The sequence below is a fragment of the Carassius auratus genome, unplaced genomic scaffold (genome assembly GCF_003368295.1).
Source record: "Carassius auratus strain Wakin unplaced genomic scaffold, ASM336829v1 scaf_tig00040972, whole genome shotgun sequence".
Classification (NCBI taxonomy): Eukaryota; Metazoa; Chordata; class Actinopteri; order Cypriniformes; family Cyprinidae; genus Carassius; species Carassius auratus.
This window is the reverse complement of record NW_020526622.1, coordinates 92,012-113,429: the sequence shown is the minus strand read 5'-3', so window position 1 is coordinate 113,429 and position 21,418 is coordinate 92,012. Positions and strand designations below refer to the sequence as shown.

The following is a 21,418-nucleotide window of genomic DNA, read 5'->3' as shown; positions in this document are numbered from 1 at the left end:
TCTTTACAGTGAGAATCTGCACATGACCACAGCACTGTATGTACAACATCATTCATGCTTTATTTCACATTCTGCCCAGTGTTTTGTCTTGTTTTGAATGTTAAAATACTGTAATAGTGCCCAGAGCGTATAGAAACCATACATTTGTGATCTAGTTTGATACTTGGGCACAGTATTACACTTTTAGTGCATTATCAACCTCTTACAAGCTGAGAAACAGATTAGAATAGTGTGCTTTTGTGGTTTAGTCTTGAATGAGGTGATGTGCTAAGCATGCATGTTGTTTTTTTATCGACTGCAGACAGGAATGAACACATAAGAGCACTTACTAGGCGTCAGAGAGTGCTGTGAATCTATTGATTTCAGTGCTGCAAGTATGTAGAGGATTTCAAACTGAACTGATTCTATAGTAACCCTTAAAATAGATCTAGCATATTGTTCTACATCAGTCAGTAAGATTTCTCTTATTGAAGTATCTTCTGCTTCACCAGGGCTGCATTTATTTGATCTAATATACAGTAAAAATTGTGATGTTGTAAAATGTTTTTTTTATTGTATTTTTTATATTTAATTTAAGTGTCTTATATTTGAATCTGCTGTATATGTATGTATATGTGCTGCTCAAGAAACATTTCTGATTACATTTTCCTTTATGCATTTAGCAGACACTTTTATCCAAAGCAAATTACATTGCATTCAGGCTAAACATTTCCTTATTTTTTTTTATTTATTTTTTTTATGATTATTATACATTTTGAAAACTGTTGTGCTGCTATATATATATATATATATATATATATATATATACATATATATATATATAGGGGTGTAACGGTTCACAAAATTCACGGTTCGGTTCGATACGATACACTGATGTCACGGTTCGGTTCGGTTCGGTACGTTTTAGATACAGCAAAATGTAAAAACATCTCAACTTTTCAGAATGCCGCAAGCGCACCGCCGGTCATGTGACAAGAACTAACCAATCAGCTTCATCCTTTCCCGTAACAACGTTGAGAGCTCAGCCAAGATGAAGGAACAGCTGATCATAGCTGTATATGGATTGCAATTTTGAAATAAATTTAGTAGCAGAGCTACTGCAAGCGATTTTTAGAGCTGCAAATCCATTTATCCTTCGCTGAAATTTCCGCGTCTCATGGAGAGAGCACGTCATTGTTGCTTAGCAAAGACAGACGCCTCAGGAGCGCTTCTGCCCGAGCGCTTTGGAAAGGAGGAGAAAGACGTGCTTAGCGTTTTCCATGCGTTTTTAGGCGCGACATGTGAACGGCCCCTAAGGCGCTCGCTCACTCAGCACGCGCTGAAGACTCGTTGCAAAATGTCGAATGCATTTAACAGACCAGAAATATAAGATCCTAAAATAACCAACAGGTGTTTGGGTGCACTTTGGATTCCCTGTAAGCTATAATACCGGTGTCTAAATGCTGCAGGGATAGTTTGTTGCGTGCATGTTTCTCCTTTTTTTGTCTTTTCCCAGATACTGACGCATATATCCCAGATATTCCCGCTGGTGTTTTTTTTTTTTTTTTGTATTCCCGCTGGTGTACCCTGTCATGTTGCAGATGCAACATACCGTTGTTTTTTTATCCACCACTCTCTTGCCATCACCATTATAGGGTTAAAGGGAATCCAAAGTGCACCCAAACACCAGACCTGTTGGTTATTGGAGGATCTTCTCATTTCTAGTCTGTTAAACGCATTGGCTATTTTGCAACGAGCCTTCAGCGCGTACTGAGTGAGCGAGCGCCTGACTGAATAGCCTAACATAAACATATAATTTGGTGTTTTTTTCTTCTTCGGGAGTGTCAGGGGCGTTGCCTGTTGCGTTGTTTGGGTTATTGGGCTACCTTGTTGAACGCATATCATTATATTTCTCTCTCTTTTTTTTTTTTTTTCAAATATAATTAATTACTCCAACGAACCGTTCGGTATACATAATGCGTACCGCGTACCGAACCGAAAGCGTCGTACCGAATGGTTCAATACGAATACGCGTATCGTTACACCCCTAATATATATATATATATATAAGTGTGTGTGTGTGTGTGTATATATATATATATATATATATATATATATATATATATATATATATTTTTTTTTTTTTATTTATTTTTTTTGGAAACAGATGCAATTTTCTAAATTAATTTATGTTCAAAAGAACAGTATTTATATGAAACCAAAATCTCTTTCAACATAATAAACATTTTTACTTTCACTTTTGGTCAATTTAATGCGTCCCTACTAAATGAAAGTATTAAAAGAAAAGAATCGCACTGACCTTTGACCGATAAAGCAGCATCGTTGCAGTGTAATAAAGACCAATCAGAATGCGAGTATGCAAATATTATAATGATGTCATCACAGCTCGACTTTAAATGTAAAATATTCTAACAGTGTACAATTATAATCAGACTTGTTTTTAAGCATAATGTGTAAACATACCAAAAAATTATATGTATGTAATTGCTGCTTTATCTATTAATAAAATAAATAAAATCTTTTTTTTTTAGGTGTTTTCCATCAAATCATCAGCTAAATGAATGAATGTCATATTATGGGTGTGCAGGGACTATAATTAGCTTTATATGAAGCAGCAGAAGTCATTCATGTGTGTGTGTGTGTCCTTGAGTGTGTTTTCAGGGGTCTTTGTGAATGTTGGGTCTCTGAAGGGGGTCGTGGGCAATTAAAGCACACATGCAGAGCCGCTATACCATCACACACACACACACACACACACACACGCACACAGTCGTGCATCCCTCCTCTACTCTCATGCACCTCCCACCTCAGCATGTGAATGTTTAAGTGATCTTTATTGTGTGCAGAGTAAACAGAGAGAGCGAGGGAAGCCGTTCTGGACAGCAGGACGAGAGACAGACAGATAGAGACAGAGAGAGAGAGAGATAGTTAAATGTGGAAAGCGTCCTCTCTGAGCTCCATGGCAAACTCTGCATGCGTGCTGCTGTCCGGCTCCGGGATGCTGCCTCACTCGCTGCACGCGCCGCATGCCTTCCTCTACTTGTCCGAGGTAAGGAGCGTCCCGCTTTCATCTCCTCTGGATGAGCGTGCTTTTCCATCTGACCTCTGACCTCTGGTCCGTCTGGTGTCCACGTTCTGTTTATAGTCCACTTTTTCATGCTTTTATTCCCATTGTTTAGGTTTATTGGCTTACTCTCGTGGTCATTTTATGGCTAATGTCAACTAGGTGTGTGTTTCTAGTGTTGAAGTGGAGAAATCTGTTGGTTAATTTATTGTGGACATTCAATTCTTGTCGCTTTGTCAATCACAAAAGACTGCCGCTCATTTTAGGTCACAATAAGCTAAGTTATTCAGATTTTTATGCTATATTATACAGGACTTATGTGATTTTCCCTGTGGTAAATGACTAAATGCTGTTTTTAATGAACTTTGTTTGCTTTGTAGAATATGTTATTACATTCACCTATTGGTTATTGGCATATGTCTGGCTTTTTTAAATGATTGATAAATCTATCACTGTGTTCCTTGATCAGAATTAGTCTGAATTGGCCAATATTGAGTTAATGATTTTTTAATTCAATAAGCAAATCAGTTTTCTATAGCTTCTTGTGCTGTATATTATATGTTCAAGCATCTGATGTGACTCTCAAACACATTATCGGTTGATGTTAGCTGATAATATGTGTGTATCTATTATCATAGTTTGCTGTTTGCCGTAAGGTTGTGTGCAGTTTAGACACAAATGGAGTTATTTTGGACAAGCATGTGTCAGACAGAAAGCACTTACTCATCTCAGCTCATAATCAGCGATATTAGCATATGCAGATCCTCTCATGAATTATTCAGCTCCATGGCCGGTGTTGGATCACTTGATCAATGTTCTTCATTAACGCAAATTACTTTGTTGAATTAGTCCTTAGATTGTGAATTTGTTTAAGTGCACTGGGCTTTGATATTAAAATGGTTTATTTTTTATGAGCAGTGCTTGATTTATGGGTTTCTATGTAGCCATATCAACCGAAATAAGCGTTTCAATCCTAAATGATCAATACTGGTCTGGATTTGATACTGACTTACAGTACATAGACTGATTATTTATTTATTTATGTATTTATATTTTTATGTATTTTATTAGCAAGACTTGTTTTTATGTGTCGAACTGTAGATTTGAGCTTCAGTATAAACACTGTTTTAAAACATCATGCAAAGCAGTTTGTTTAGCAGTCATAATACCCCTAAAATGATCAATATGAGTGTGCATGCAGTGCATCTTTGCTCGTGGAGCCTGTATGTATGTGAGTGCTACAGCCGTGAGACACCAGAGAGCGATAAATGAGATGAGTGCTTTCCTCCTGCTTTTAAATCACTGTAAGACAGCAGGAGAAGCGTCTCCTCCCCCATCTGTCCACACACACACACACACACACATATTGGGGTGGTGTCGAGTCGCCCTGAGAAGAATCCAGGGCAAACGATCCTCCGGAGAGCAGCAGACATTATTCATGAGGCTGCGTGTTTATGAGCGAGTGTGTTTGTGCTTAATTGATTTGATATTCACACACGTTTGCTGCAGTGTGTAGCGCTGAATTATCGGTGTGGTTCATGAATGTGAGGCGACTCAATGAGGAACGGAGATGTGAGAATGATACGAGACAGATCCAGTACTGTGCGAGCGAGCGATAGTGAAGTGCTGTGTGTTTGAAACGCATCAGACAGCTGCTGAAGTGTGTGTGTGTGTTTTGGAGAAGGGGAAGCTCGCAGTGTGTTAAACTCAGTCTTGTAGAGGAGGGTTTGTCTGAGGTTGGGTTTGAGAAATCTGATGTTGCTGTTGTCTGTGTTAGTGATCGATTATTGCAGAAGTGGTGACCTGAAGTCCATGCTCGTTGTGGCTGGAGAAGAGCCATTGCTTAGTGTTTAACATGAGGAGAAGATCCTCACAGGAAGCCTTTGATAAGAAGATGTTACTGAGGCCACAATCAAAATAAAACACATTCAAATACAAGTCGAAATGTCTGAATCAGGAGAGAAATTTTGATGTGAAGGGACAACAGGAGAGGGACTTTTTCACTGCAGGAAACATTATTATGGATTATGGCATAAAAAAAAAGCCTTGATGGATTTGTTTGTTACAAACATGCAGCTTTTCTCTTCACAAGGCATTAAAGAGAATAGACTCACATCTTCTCTGGAGGACGTTCACACCCAACGACTGTCATCTAGAGATGGAGATGAGGAGCTGATGAAGCTCTGTAGATGCTGAGAGCATTGAAATACTGTCTACAGTAGTAAATGACAGAATGAGAATACTTTGATGAAATAGTTTTGTCAGCACATGTTTATCTTGATTTAAGAGTTTGTTGTGGTACATAACATACTGTAATTTTCAGCAGAAGATAAAGTAAAACATGGTAAAGCTCATTTTAGCGCTGATTGGCTCATAGCATGTATTATGTGGGTGTGTCTTAAAGGTACAGTAGCAAACATAGTTAATGAGTGTGACTGATGATGTGCTCGTCATAAATCTATTACAGCTAGATTTGATCCGGGCTGCTTTTGTTGGTCATAGTAAATCCTCTCACAGGCTGCTATTGTGTAACACAAAGGCCTAATTTATCTGTGCAGCCTTTTCATTGCGGTAAAGTGTGTGTGTGTGTGTGTGTTTCAGTGAGTGTGAGTGTGATACTCTATCTCAGTAATAAAGTGTAATGAATTCCTGCACAGTCTTACAGTCTTTTCTCCGTCGTTCTGTCTGCTGATTACTGTCGCTGCTGGTCTAATTAATTCTGAGAGTGTGTGTGTGTGTGTGAGACATGGGCAGCTAGAAAAGTCTCTGTGTAAATGGCAAGATGTTGCAGCAGGCTCTTCTGATGCGCTTACATTTTTAGGGTGAAATCCAATCTCATGGCAGTCTCTCTCTCTCTGTGTGTGTGTGTGTGTGCGTGTGCGTGTGTGTGTGTGTGTGTGTGTGTGTGTGTGTGTGTGCGTGTGTGTGTGTGTGTGTACATAGATGTTTCCTTCACTATCAATATAGAAAATGCTTTTCGCTTAGTTACTGTGTGCTAGTCTTTTGCAGTCAGACTTTTATCTAAATCCATCAAACCATTATATTTGTGTATACTACTAAGTAAAATAAATAAATGTGTAAATTATAAAAATGTTAAGTAAAATAGTAAAGTAAAAAAGGTCAAATGTATTTGTTACTTGATTTGTTTACTGATAAATAAAAAGTCAAGAAGTAAATAACAAGTATCATATGTACACAATAAGTGAAATAAAGTAATATAAATGTATTTACTTGTCAATTATTGTAAATAAGTAAAACATGCAAATCAGTAAATAATAATAAAATAAAGTAGAAGTTAAGTTTACTTTTTGTTTACTTTTTATTTTACTTATAAATAGAAAGACATGAAATAAGTAAACAAGCAAATAAAAATACAAGTGAATGAGTTAATAAAAAGTTAAATAAACTATAAATGTATTTACATTTATTTATTTACTTGTTTCACTTATATATAAAAAAGTAAATTCATATAACAATAAAATAAATTAAAATAATCAAATGAATAAAAAGTTTAAAGATAATAAAGATTACTTTTCATTGGCTCTCTTCTCTAATAAAAATAAAAACAATTATATTGTTAAAAAAATAAATATGCAAATAAATAAATAAATAATGTAAAATCAGTAAAAAGTAATAAAAAAAATAAAAATAAAAATAAAATAAAAGGTAACCAAAAAGTAAAATAAATACATACAAAGTCATCCAAGTTAATTTACTTATTTTAATTTAACTTGCTTATTTTACTTTGGATTCATAACTAAAATAAGTAAAACCAGCTAATTAATTAATAATAATAATAATAATAATAATAATACATAATAACATTATAATAATAACATTTATTTAGTAGCCTACTTTTACTTTTCTTACTTTATGTACTTTTTTTTTTAACTTATTTTAACTTATTTTTTTAGAGCTGAATGAAAAGCAGAGTCAGTCTATAAAACCCCTGTATAACACGTATTTACAGTTATTTACACAGCCAGATGTTACGTCTGTCAGAAAGACAGTGTCCCGAGGGAGGCTGCTGATGTTAGGAGCGGTCTCCATCATGTCTTGAGCAGAAACCTCTCTTCACGGGTCACTGACGTGTGACTTCTGAAGAGCGTCTGCCTGCCTCTCGCTGTATTCTTCATCTCTTCGGACAGTTTAGGGCTGAATTATCCTGACAGAAAGCGGGAAATGATGGACAGCCGTGAGACGCGTGTGATCATCAATCGCCAGCCGTTCCCGCTGATTTATGAGACGCTGGATCAGTCTTCACCTCCTCGGGCCCTGCGCCCGCTTTATTAATGATGGCGTGATCGTCTTGTCTTGCGTGCTGGAGTTTAATTTCATTTCCATCAGATGCGGCGAGCGATGTCTTTAAACGCTCATCCTTTACCCTGCTGCTAAAGAGCCATCATTCATGCTCAAATCACAGATTCGACAAACTCCCATCGATATCCTTCAGGACACTCTGAACCTACTCTGTGTTGAGTCCACATTGCAGCGGATTCTGGTTCTTTGTTTTAATGTGCTGATAAGGGTCAGGTAAATGGGGAACAGTTGATATGAAGGACAATGCAGTGCATGAATTGATGACAAACTGTTGATTTATTGGAAATATACACTCAGAGAGATATGATATGCGATGAATGACTCTTCAGTGCATGCTGTAAGCGATTGTTGGTGCTTTTAAAGGGATTTGGCTTTATCTGTGATACTTTCGCTGCTGTGAAGACATGATGAAATTAGCGAGTTTCAGTAGACACAGAATAAATCCTCCTGCACTGAGATCTAGTTAGAGCAGCTCACTAGGATTTGGAGCCGATCCACAGTTTAAGTAGATTATGGAGCGCTGGTTATTGAGTTTAGTTCGGGCCGCTCTATATGTGCGCTCTTGACTCTCTTTCTCTGAGTGCTGTGTCTCGCTCGTCTGCTGGCTGAACAGAACTGTGCTCACAGGAAGTGATGCGTCCGCACAACAAAAGGCTTTGGGTTGAGCCCAGATCTTTGGGTTTTGCTGCTGAATGATTTAATCTCCAGTATAATTCACTTCCACTGAACACATGCTGTCAGATCTCAACGGACGAGACGAGGAGGAGAACGGGACGAGACAGGCCTCTGAAACCATCATCAGCTGAAGTTACTGAGATCAGGTTATGATTCTTTATCCAGGTAAATGTGTGTCTGCTCCAATACTTCCTATCCTGAATGTGTGTGTGTGCGTTTTGATCTGAACACACAGTTGGTATTACGGCTATTGTGTTTTTAAGCCTGTTATTTAAAGAAATAGTTCACCCAAAAATGAAACTTTGCTGAAAATGCATTTACCCTCAGGTCATCCAAGATGTAGAGTGTGTTTCTTCATCAGATTTGGAGAAATATAGCATTACATCACTTGCTCAGCAATAGTTCCTCTGTAGTGAATGGGTGCCGTCAGAATGAGAGTCCAAACAGCTGATAAAAAACATCTAAATGATTCACACCACTCCAGTCCATCAGTTAATGACTTGTGAAGTTAAAAGCTGTGTGTTTGTAAGAACCAAATACATTTTCACAGATTTCTCTCCCGATTCAGATTTTTTATATTATGTGTTATGGACTTGGATTTCAGGTGGAAGCAATGGTTCGAAGTTAAAAAACATCTTAACGATGGGTTTTTGTCTTACAAACACAGCTTTTGTCTTCACAGGACATTAACTGATGGACTGGAGTGGTTTGGATCATTGAGATGTTTTTATCATCAGTTTGGACTCTCATTCTGACGGCACCCATTCACTGCTGAACAACTGATGTAATGCTACATTTCTGGAAAACTGTTTTGATAAAGAAACTGATCTACATATTTGATGGCTGAGTAAATTCTCATTTAGTAAATTTTCATTTTCACTATTCCTTTAAATACAGAGTTACAGAAGAGTGTACCTACAGTAGTCAAGCTGCTTTGAAACTATTAAAGGGAGCACTATATCGTCTTAAACATATACAGTAGCTATCAGATTATGTAATTGGGTTTTATTTTCAATCAGAGGAGTATTTAACAGGAGAAAATCGATGGCGATCTCAAAGGATCTTTGTGCGGGTAGATGTTAATTTTAATTTGATGTGAATGAGAGCGGGTCTGTGAGGGAGAGACGTCCAGTCTGCTCAGTGTGGTCAATACTCCGTTGTCTGAGTGATTGACACACAACAGTAGAAGCACGCGCTAGTCCTTCAGCCTCGTTTTCATTCACGTCAGATTAAAGCTGCTGTCCTGACTGAGATCCATCAGAGTGACAGCATTGATTCAACCAAAGCATTTCAGCAAATAAAACTATTATGTGGAGCTTGAAAACATAGTGATGAACAGCATCATTTTATCTCTCAGCAAAACAGATCATGTCAAATCCTGCACTGCAGACTAAGTTGGCGTTTATATAATCACTAAATTGAACTAAAATGAATTGAACTTCTTATGGAAACTTGTTCCATCAAAGGATAAAAAAATTAAGATTATGTGACTTTTTATTTTACAGTTTTTAAAATTCTGACTTTTGTTCTTGTAATTCAGAATTTGCAATTCTGACTTTTGTTTTTGCAATTCCAAGTTTATATCTTGGGATTCTTACTTTTGATTTAGCAATTCTGATTTTTGTTTTTATACTTCAGAGTTTATATCCAGCAACTCTGACTTTTTTTCCTTTCAATTCCAACTTTATTTCCCACGATTCAAAATTTTGTCTTGCAATTCCGAGTTTAAATCCATAATTCTAACTTTTGCTTCTCTTTGCAATTCAGATCTTTTTTTCTTGCAATTTCGAGTTTATATCCTGCAATTCCGATTTTAGTTTTTCTTTGCAATTCTGACTTTGTCCCGCAACTCTTACTTTTTCCTTGCAATTTTGAGTTTATATCCTGCAATTCTAACTTTAGTTTTCTTTGTAATTACAAGTTTATCCTGTTAACTGTCACCCGGCCCCTCGGTGGGCCCCCTACATTTACTTCACTATATTACAATTAAATCCTAATCTAATCATGACAAACGATATATCGCTGGAAAGGTCTAAGACTCCTGAATAGATATTTTACCAATCTTTTTTGTAAAAAACTATGTAGGAAAAGTAATAGATTAATTTATGGCAAGAGTGCACCTCAAAACTTTTGTCAAAAAAATAAAATAAAATAAAAAATAAAGTCTTCTTTTTTGCCTTTTTCTCTCACACTTTAGAAATCATCAGAAATTATATATCATATCAAAACTCAAAATCTCAAAATTTATCCTTTGAAACCCATTTTAAATGAAAACATTGCATTATCATGAAAATGGTACATCAAAATCATTTTAAAACATTTTTCAGTCATGAATTATTAAAATTTAGGTTTGGATCATGCACTTTCAAGTCTATCTTCAAAAACATGAGTGACAGTTAAATGGTTATATTTTGACTTATTTCTTGCAATTCTGAATTTATACTCCTCAGAATCCCTCAAAGGGTTTGTAAAAATGTTAGTGATTGATTTATTGATTTATTTTTTGGAATGAGAGGAAATTAAATACAGTAACTGCTGTAAAGCTCCTGAAGGTTGTAGTTAAGTTACTAAAACCACTGTTGTTCTCCGTGTGTGGATTTGGCAGGTAGTTGCTTTAGCTCTATGCAAATCGCAGCAATTAGCATGTAAATGATAATGAGTTGAAACGAGAGGAGAAAAATAAATATTGATGCTAATTCCTGGCGGTGGAGGAAAACAAGTTCCTGTGTGTGTCTGTACTGTATGTGTAACCTTAAAACTCATTTTCATATGCTAATTGGACAGTTGAATGTTTAGATTGTTATTACTGAGGTCTAAATGAATCAGCAGGCAGTGGGGATAATTAGTATGCTGGAGGCGGAGCCTAATGGGTCACAGGGTCCATCACAGAAGTTTATTAGAGTAAACAGCGCACTCTGAATCATTCAGTCCACTTCACTTTGTGTGAGTGGGTTGTTGTGGTGGGTGTAATTTGATCATCTGGAGAAACCCAGCGGACTGTGAGGCACTCAAGACTTTCAGAGCGTCTGATCTCACAGAAAATCAAACTTAATTAGTGATTTAACAATCAACTCCATGATACTTTTGAAAGAAGCCTTCTATGCTGACCAAGGCTGGATTTATTTGTTCCTAAAAACATTAAAATTGTGAAATATCTTTGTTTTTTGTTTTTTCTATGTGAGTATATTGCAAAATGTAATTTATTGCAATGATGCTGAAGCTGAATTTGCATCATCAGTGTCACATGATCTTCAGAAATCATTCTGATATGATGTTTTGCTGCTAAAGAAACACATCTGATTATTATTAGTGTTGAAAACAGTTGTGCTACTTCATATTGTTGTGTAAACTGACATGCATTTTATTTTTCACTGTTATTGATTTATAGATTAATCAAAATAGATAATAGATTAAAAGATTTGATTAATGAATAAAAATTTTCATAAATAAACGAACTAACTAACTGACCCTTTGTAAGTTAAATACAACATTGTTGGTGCCATTTGCAATATATATATATATATATATATATATATATATATATATATATATATATATATATATATATATATATATATATATATATATATATATATTGTGATTATTTATATTAACTAATGCTTCTGTAAGTATCTAATAAGTAGCATGTGTGCCCATGTTTTTGGGTAATCAATACTAAAAAATGAATTTATTTATGGAGAGAACAAATTAATTTTTTCTTGAATTTCAAGTGCGGACCTCCACAATTATTTGTTATTCAGTCCATTTTAATTAAAAATATAAATAACATTTAAATTAAGTTAACACTGAGATAAATGGAACTTAAAAGCATTCTTAATTCATCTCTGAACAACCCTGAATCCCGCTCAGGTATCCAGCAGTGTGTTTCTCTGTCTGTTGTGTTGTGTTTCGCTCAAATCACACAGATTCAGTCGCATCAGCCGCTGGAATATGGTCTTTATTGGATCCCAGGGCTCCTGGTAAGCATCGGTGTGATGTTGTAGGAGGACATCCCCTCATCAGATCATGGCCTGTAGGTCTGACAGAAGACTGAGCGCACACTTCAGCAGGTCTTTACTCATTACTCGCTTTAGGAAGTCCTGTCACATGTGAAGCTGGAAGTCACTCTCTACAGGTTTTTCAGTGTGATGTGGATTATTACCTGTGCCTCTCTGTCACTGTCGTGTGTGTGTGTGTGATGATGATGATGATGATGATGGTGTGTATCTGCTGCTCTTGTCTTGTCTTGATCATACAGTAATTGCTGCTGTATTGATCTGTATCTTCTCTCGCTATGAGCAGAATTGCAAATGAAAGTAACTTCCTGCTGGGATCGGTGGAGTGTGTGTGTGTGTGTGTGTGTGTGTCTCACAACGGGACGTAAATTAGTGGATGTACCTTGTGATGATGATCTCAGTGGTCAGTATTGGTTGTTTTCCATGTCCACTTGTGTGAGAAAAGACAAATGCTATAATACTACTACATTAATGTATATTGCTCAGTTGTTACTCAGGAGTTTTTGGTTTCCTTGTAGTATCACGTCAAATTCTAACACTCTTTGAGAAATAAAAATGGGCACAAATGTGTCAACCAATAGCACTAAAATAAATGATGAGAAAGGTTTGAGTTCATATTGAGGTCTCTGACACTTGATTGTGGACTTGAGGTCTGTAGATCATATCCGTGTGGATCTGATCCGTGTGTTTCGGGAGCCGAGCAGGAACGCTGGGTCTCTGTGCTCCTGAACTCAATGTTTTCATGTCTAATTCAGTGATGGAGGTCTCATTAACAATAAAAGCTGCTGCATTATTTGACATCAGTTAGCTTAGACTTTTGGCTTTGAAAGAGATACTTTTATTCTGCAAAGATGTGGCAGTAAAGACATTTCTAATGTTACGATACATTTCTATTTCAAATGCTGTCCTTTTGATCCAGAAAAATAAAAGTGTGTCTCAGTTTCCACAAAAACATGAAGCAGCACAACTGTTTTTTAACACAATCTGAAATGTTTCTTGAGAAGCAGATCAGCATGATTTCTGTGACACTGAAGACTGGAGTAATGATGCTGAAAATGCAGCTTTGATCACTGGAATAAATTACAGTTTACTTTATATTCACATAGAAAACAGTTATTTTAAAGTGTAAAAATATATCACAATTTCACAGTTTTTACCATATTTTTAATCAAATAAATACAGCCGTTGTGAGCAGAAGAAAATTCTTTCATAAACATTAAAAGATCTTACCAACCCCAAACTTTTGATGGTAAATTTTTGATATAAATTGCCAATATCTGAACAGCTTCTAAAGCATAAAGCCTTGCAGCATTCGTGTTTATGCAAGTTCACAGAATATAATATTAACAAATTTGGTTTTATGACAATAAACATTGTGCAGTTCTCTCAGTCTAAAGTCTGTCATGCATGTATTTTCACTCAGGATGTGATCAAATCCATCACAGACGATGATAGATGGACGATATTTCTGCATTGTGTTTTGTGATGTAGATCCGTCCCGTCATGACCTGAGCTCACAGAACACAATCCAGCAGCACTTAGTGAATGAATATTTGATACAGCGTTCAGCCGTACAAATGCTCTGGGTTTGACTGCTCGTCCTCTCCTCCTGCTCACTCAGTCTGTTTGAGCTCAACATGAACACGCTGATCAAAGAGCACATGTGGAATATTGATAATGTTTGATATATAGCTGCTCAAACTCTTTTATCTCGTATAGTTTCGCAGTAATGCAATGCTTTATTTTAATTGCAGTGGCATTATTCAAGCACACAGCCAAAGAGTGCTGGATGTTTCTCAATATTTCATGCTTTAGGTATTCTGTGTTTAAATTAGCAGATGATTTGCACATGGAAAATGGACCTGTGTGTTCTTCTAAAATCTGCTTCAGTCCAGAGACACAGAGACCCTGTGTTTTAGTCCTTGAATGCGTACACTTGTCTAAACAAAACAGCATCATCCTTGTTTGTCCGGGGGGGGAATAAACTCTTTATTACCTTTTTTAAACTCATTCACCATTGATTTAATAGGGTTCTCTTGTTTAGCAGGCTAACACATTATGCACAGCTTCACAATGCATTTTAGACGGACTCTGTGCATGCATGCGCAAAATGAGGAATGTTAACTTTTAAATATTTATTGTAATATTTATAATTTATTCATTTTTATTCATAAATTATAAAGCCAAAGCTTATGCATGTTACACTGGAAAAACCGAAGTGAATCTACAACCCTCAACCTTGTGTTTCCTTAAAGGAATAGTTTAGCCAAAAAATATAATTTGCTGATAAGTGCAGGGAATGGGTGCCGTCAGAATGTCCAAACAGCTGATAAAAAAAGTAAAAAAAAAAAATAATAATAATCCACAAGTAAACCACACCACTCCATTCCGATTAATATATTGTGGACCATGGACATGTATTTTGGCCAAAAGGCAAAGGTTTGAATTTAAAAACATCTTGATGGATTTGTTTCTTACAAACACGCAGATTTTCTCATCACAAGAAAGTAATTGATGGGCTTACGTGGTGTGGATTACTTGTGAATTATTGTGATGTTTTCTACAGCTGTTTCAACTAATTATTAAACTACTGCAATTAATTTAGCCTGAATCACTGATGATACAGACAGTTTTATACATCACTTCAGTCTTTTTACTTTTTGTAAACCTTTTAAAATAAATTTAGGATTGTTGAATAGGGTAGGAATGTTGGAAATGGTTGTGCTGCGTCATATTCTTGTGGAAAGCTTGATGCATTTTATTTTTTCAGGATTCTTTGATGAAAAAAGTAAAAAAAAAAAAAAGTGAAGCAGAAAACTTTTGTAACAATATGAACAAATTAACGCATCCTTGCTGAATAAAAATATTAATTTCAATTTAAGTGGGAAGCAACATTGTGACTTAAACAACAACATTAAAGGGATACTCCACTCCAAAATGAAAATTTTGAAAGTCTTTAGTTTTGTTTCTTTATAATGCCGCTTCATAACGTTACTTTTGAACCACTGATGACAGATGAACTATTCTAAAAGTGTATTTCATACTTCTCTGGATCTTGACAGTGTAATTTACTTGGCAGACTAGGGGACAGTCAGAGTATCTTAAATTGTGTTTTGAAGACGAACAAATGTTTAACGGGTTTGGAACGACATAGGGATAAGTGATTAATGACAACATTTTCATTTTGGGGTGGAGTATCCCTTTAACTCAACCAATGGGTGGGGCTAATTATTTGGAAGATGAGATTGAATTTCAATTCAAATTAGTGACTCTCCTGGCACAGACACTTCAAATGAATCGCATAAGTTTGCGTTTTGTGTTTAAAACAAACTCTGACCACAATGTTTGAGGAATATCAATACCATATGGCTGCAAACGGTGTTATTAAATGTCGACGAGCCTATCCAGACCTTCCTGCTGTGATTTGTATCCACTCACAGTGATTTACTGCTGTTTTCCCCTCAGAAACTGAGCCTGTGTGTGTGTGTGTTATGGATCAATAGTTGCTGCTTTCACCATATTGTTTATTGCATACGGAAGGGAAAGTGTTGGCGTGAGGAAAAGCTCCTCTAATCTGCGAGGTTTGTGTGTCCGCGGTTCCCTGTGGCCCGACGTGAACATAATGGACTCTGCCATGTGAGACAAGCGGTGCTGGTTAATTACTTCACCAGGCCGCTGCTCTTTTCTCTTCTCCTCCCGGCTCTCGGCATCTGTGTTTTCTTGTGTGTCGCTGTACAAAGCCGCCATAATTATTCCTTCTGTGGCCGATGGAGAGGTGCGAGCGGGCGATTTATCTGTTTGGGATGGCCATGCTTTGATCACACATCACCGGCACTGACAGGCATCTGTAGCTCACCGCAGATAAAAAGAAATCTGCCACGACTGGACAAACATCTTTCACAAACAGTCTTCTGATTTGCTAGCCTAGTCTAGTTTTGAATGCTAATTAACATTGGGTAATAAACAACTAATTCCTGCTGAAGCTACTGATAGATTTGCTCATCTTTAAGGCAAGGCAAGGCAATTTTATTTATATAGCACATTTCGGACACAATGGTAATTCATAGTGCTTTACATAAAGGTAAAATAATCATGAAGAAAAATAATAACAAAAATAAAACAAGCAATTTTAAAACTTTGAAAATGATTAAAAATTTACTAATTTAAAATGAATTTAAAAACTGTTAGAAACAGAAAATGGTTTTACATGAAAAACAGTGAAAATACAGTGCAATTGGTTCGGACATTGCACAGTGCTCATTTAATAAATGCACAGCTAAACAGATGGGTTTTGAGTCTAGATTTAAATGTGACTAGTGTTTTAGCACATCTGATCTCTTCTGGAAGCTGATTCCAACTGGGGGCAACATAGTAACTAAAGGAGGACTCCCCTTGTTTTGTGTGAACCCTTGGTATTTCTCACTGACTCGATCCTAGTGATCTAAATGCTCTGTTAGGTTTATATTCAGTGAGCATTTCTGCAATATATTTCGGTCCTAGGTCATTTAGTGACTTATATATGAGTAAAAGTACTTTAAAATCAATCCTAAATGTAACTGGAAGCCAGTGTAAGGACCTGAGGACTGGTGTGATATGCTCAGATTTTCTGGTTCTAGTCAGAATCCTGGCAGCAGTGTTCTGGATGAGCTGCAGCTGTCTAATGGTCTTTTTGGGAAGGCCGGTGAGGAGCCCATTACAATAGTCCACCCTGCTGGTGATAAAGGCATGAACAAGTTTCTCCAAGTCTTGACTGGAAACAAAACATCTAATTCTTGCGATGTTTTTTAAATGATAGTATGCTGATTTAGTTACTGCTTTGACATGACTACTGAAACTAAGGTCTGTCTCCAGAATCACACCAAGATTCCTGACTTGATTTTTAGTTGTTTGATCCCTAGAATAAAATGAATGTATTCACCTTGAAATCTTCATCTTTGTTTCCAAATGCAATGACTTCAGTTTTTTCCTTGTTTAACCGAAGAAAGTTCTGGCACATCCAACTGTTAATTTCATCAATGCATTGGCAGAGGAAGTCAGTGGGGCTGTAGTCATTTGGAGATGAGGCTAGGTAAATCTGGGTATCATCAGCATAGCTTTGATAGGAAATTTGGTTCTTTCTCATTATTTGACTTAGTGGATGCATATACAGGCTAAACAAGAGCGGTGCAAGAATTGAGCCTTGTGGGACTCCACATGTCATGGACGTCTACTTAGACTCATGCTCTCCTAGACTCACATAATAGCCTCTCCCTTCTAAGTTTGACCTGAACCATTTGAGTAACAGCAAAATACACTTCAGAAAGTTCTTTGCTGAAGTCAAACTCCAGCAGATGCATAAAATATGGATCCAGTATGATATTTATTTCCAGATGCATTGTTTATCTCATCAGCATCAGCATTTAGTGCTTCTTTGTGTACTTGTGTGCGGGAAACATGGGGTTAGGTGTTGTTTTATCAGGTTTCGTTCATTTAATGTGATGCACAGGCCGATAATCTGAGGTTAAGTGGTTTACTCAGGGTCTCGTTTTTCACTCACAGCTCATTTTTTTGTCTGGAATCAAATCGGTGTGATTCAGATGCTCATGTTACCTGCCTCAACACTGCAAAAAAAAAAAAAAAGATTTCACAATGACTTTTTAATTTAGTTTTTTTCCCTTTGTTTGCAGTCAACACTTCTCAATATCCTTGAAACAAGGTAAATCTTCTCGAGAAGCAACTCTTTGCATAAAATATTAGTGAATATAAGTGTGTTGTGCCTTCTGGCACTGACAGAATTAAAAACAAACAAATAAAGAATGTGAGTGTAGTAGAACAAAATTCTCATGTGTTAAAGACTGAGAAAGAATCTGTGAAAAATAAAAATGCAATATCAAAGACTATAGAATATCCAAGACGTGTCACTCGTAAAGTTTTACATGGGGAAAAATGCAATGCTCAATATCGCTGCTCATTCGCAGGAAGCCCCGCCTCCTGAATGAAAGAGCCAATCGCTAATCTGTAAAGTTACCGTGTCACTGCAACTGCCGTAAGAAATCCTGGTGGCTATAAAAACAGTCAAAAAAGCTTTTTATAACGCTATTTGAGCAAAAGAAACAACATTTATGACACAGTTGTTGTCAGATTTCATTGGTGATTTCAAATATGACATTTCATCGTAAGCTTAGTGAACAGTTTTGGAGAATTTGAGAGGCATTTCAAAGACAGCCTTCGAGTGACATGACTTGTCTTAAAAGGACTTTGTAATATCGTTTTAACACATAAACATTGTGTGAATGTATAATCATGTAATTCATAAAAAGAAACTGCAATCTGATTATGAGCATTTTTAAAATACATTGTAAATACATTTACATTTAGCAGACGCTTTTATCCAAAGCGATTTACACATGAGAACAATAGAATAATAATACTTAATAATATTTAGAATCTGACGTACGGAATCCAGATTACATGTAATCAGTTACTGCCCAGCAATGACTATACATGAAAACAAATGAGAATAAAGATCTCTCGTGAGATTTAAAAGCGATTTTATGTGGAAAATCAAATCTCCTTTCATGTTCAAATTTGAAATGTTATGACTGTGACATCACGAGCAATCGCTGACGTAATATCCACCTTATTCTTCCCGTAAAAAAAGGGCGTGGCCATTTGTACATTCTATGGGACTTGCTTCTGACATTATTTGCTTCAAGCTGTTTCTAGCTGTAAAAAACTGTTCGATATTGCAAATTGGTGTCTTACCATATTATTTTAGTGTATTAACTTAATTGTGAACACACTGGTTTGTAATGCAAACAGTTTTACAGTTTATGGCACGTTGTTACTCTTCTCTTTTCTTTATTATCTCTTTATTAAGTCTCACCCATAGACTTACTTCCATGTCTAGGAATAAGGTGGATACAGTTTGAACCATGTGACAGTTGAAAAACAAAGCAAAACAAAGTGGCTTTGCACAGGAATGCAGTCATTTTATGGCACAGCTTTGGTTACTCTTGATGCGATCTAACCCCGATCCCGAGCCCCGCTGTGGGTGTAGCTTTACTCCTGACCGGGCCTCTTCCAAACGCCTCCATCAATGATTCAGGGATTGGTTCCTCGTGCCAATTAGACAGGCTCTGTGACAATCACATGAGTGCTAGAGATGGAGGATGGAATGGAGAGAGAGGCGAGTGGCAGTGAAGGAAGCTGACCGGATCTTCAACCCCCCACTCGATCGGGGCGACCTGATTATTCGCTGCTCCCCCGGCGGTGTCATTACTGAGAGACAGTCATTAACGCGCGCTGGAGGAAAGACTCTGTTCTCCCTCCGCTGGGAAATCTCAGCCTCTTAGACGAGCTCGAGGAAGAAAAGAGCATTAGGATCAGATCTCTTTACCTCCAATCGCTGGTTCACGCTCACGCAGAGCTGTGGAAACAGCCATAATTCACTGGCGTAATGGCGCAAACTGGCTCTGATTGCCAAATTGACACGGAGACGGTCGGAGACTTTCGTTTTTCTGTTGCAGGGGGAATGAAAAATTGCCTTTTTTGAGCCGAGTGACTTCTGCTGTGTCAAGAGTCAGTTTAGTGAGGAAGCTGTGATAACAGGACTGTAGCTGGAGAACGAAATTAGATTCTGCCAGGTGTCTTTTTTAAGCTTTATTTAAGCTTTTTAGCTCATAAATGGTAACTTTAGATTTAAATTTTGTTACATATTTCAGGCCGGTTTTGCTCACGTTAACCTTACATCTCTTCAAAGTCTCAAAACAACATGGAATTAATCAAATGAGAATATTCATATATATATATATATATATATATATATATATATATATATATATATATATATATATATATATATATATAATGTGTCTGTGTGAGATAATATAATACTGTAATGTAATTTAGAATTTTCTTTTAAATTTAAGTGCACAGTAGTTTTTTTGTTTGTATTTTACTCAGTAATATTTTCCCACAGCTAGTTTTATTTTACATTACCTTTGGTAATGTTGAATGCTGAATGTTAATTTATTAGGGCAATTAGGTCCTTTTTTTTCTCAGCGGTTCATCCCATTTGTGTGCAGATTTTCAGAAGTTGCGACCGTATTTGAATCCCACCAATTCCGTTGGGAACGGCAGCTTTATGGTTGGACCATAAAATCCCTGTTAAGTATTGTTTTTCTGGCCCACGTGAAGATTATGATGGTTTTGTCGCTCCATCATTCCCACATCGGCTGTTTCCTCCCTCACCGATCCTCCAGTAAAGTGGCATTTCCATTTTCAGATTGAATCGTTGCTCCTGTGTGAATAGAATGGAATTGCACTGAGAAGCACTGATTGATTCTTACTGAACACAATAGTTTGAGCACTCGAGTCGGTGACACCAGCTGCCTCCTCCTGCTTCAGGAGCCTCATTGTGTCCATTATGGGTGTTTATGGATTAGGGGGAATGGGGTGGAGGGGGGGGGGGGGTTGACAGAAAGCACCCATTTGAGATGGGTAGTGGAGTTTCAGAAACACAGAGAGCTTACGGGGGTCTTTTTTAAAATGATTTAATTTTTTTTTTTTACTTATGTTAATGGATGGATGGATGGATAGATGTGATATATTACAAAATAATAAAGAAATAATACTGTAATTTTGACTGTCCTTTCATATTTTAGTGCATATTATTTTATTATTATTTTCTCTTTCTCTGTGTGTGTGTGCAAGTGTAAGTGTTTGAGAGAGGCCATGGAGGTTCAGAAATACAGTGAGCTTCAAGCAATGATGTCAGGTGCTAAAGGACTCATTATATGTTTTATGATACTTTCCCCTAAAGTTCCCTTCTACTGTTATTGAGGTCTGTTTCACTTGCAGTAAATGCTGTTTTGGACCAGAGAGGAAGTTTGGTGTTGTGTTTTTGTAGCACACTGATCTCTTGTGTCTCAGTAGATGAAGGCAGGATTGATTGGTGATGATCTGAGGCTGTAAGTGCTGTGAGTGTGGATGTAATGCGCTCAGGAACGCTCTCTACTCTCATTACATGCATTAGAGCACTTTTAACAGCAGCCGGACTCGTCCACTCTCACACATTCACACTGTGCTGCGAGAGAAGAGTGTGTCCAGGTCTTTCCTGGAGGAGCCGTTCTGACTGATGAACACACACACACACACACATACACACACTGTTATCACCTCAGCAGTGATGTATGAATCATCTGCGTGTTAGATATCTCTCTCCATAGATCAGGGTTGTTGTCTAATTAGTGGTCCACCAATGTGGGTTTATATAATGTAACGACCGATGTACATAGAGCAGCATAACAGATCAAATTCACTATCATAGTGGGTGTAATTTATAATGAAAAATCATTTGATT

The 21,418-nt window shown here is 36.9% G+C and overlaps 1 protein-coding gene across 1 annotated transcript in view; it reads left to right on the top strand.

Moving 5' to 3' along the window:
• Positions 1 to 2,917: 2,917 nt before the first annotated feature.
• The window catches only part of LOC113084960 (RNA binding protein fox-1 homolog 3-like), a 67,318-nt gene continuing 48,817 nt past the window's right edge, over positions 2,918 to 21,418 (top strand). The window contains exon 1 of the mRNA XM_026255040.1: positions 2,918 to 3,049. Coding sequence (XP_026110825.1) covers positions 2,933 to 3,049 — 117 coding nt within the window. The 5' untranslated portion in view covers positions 2,918 to 2,932. The remainder of the gene's footprint in view (positions 3,050 to 21,418) is intronic.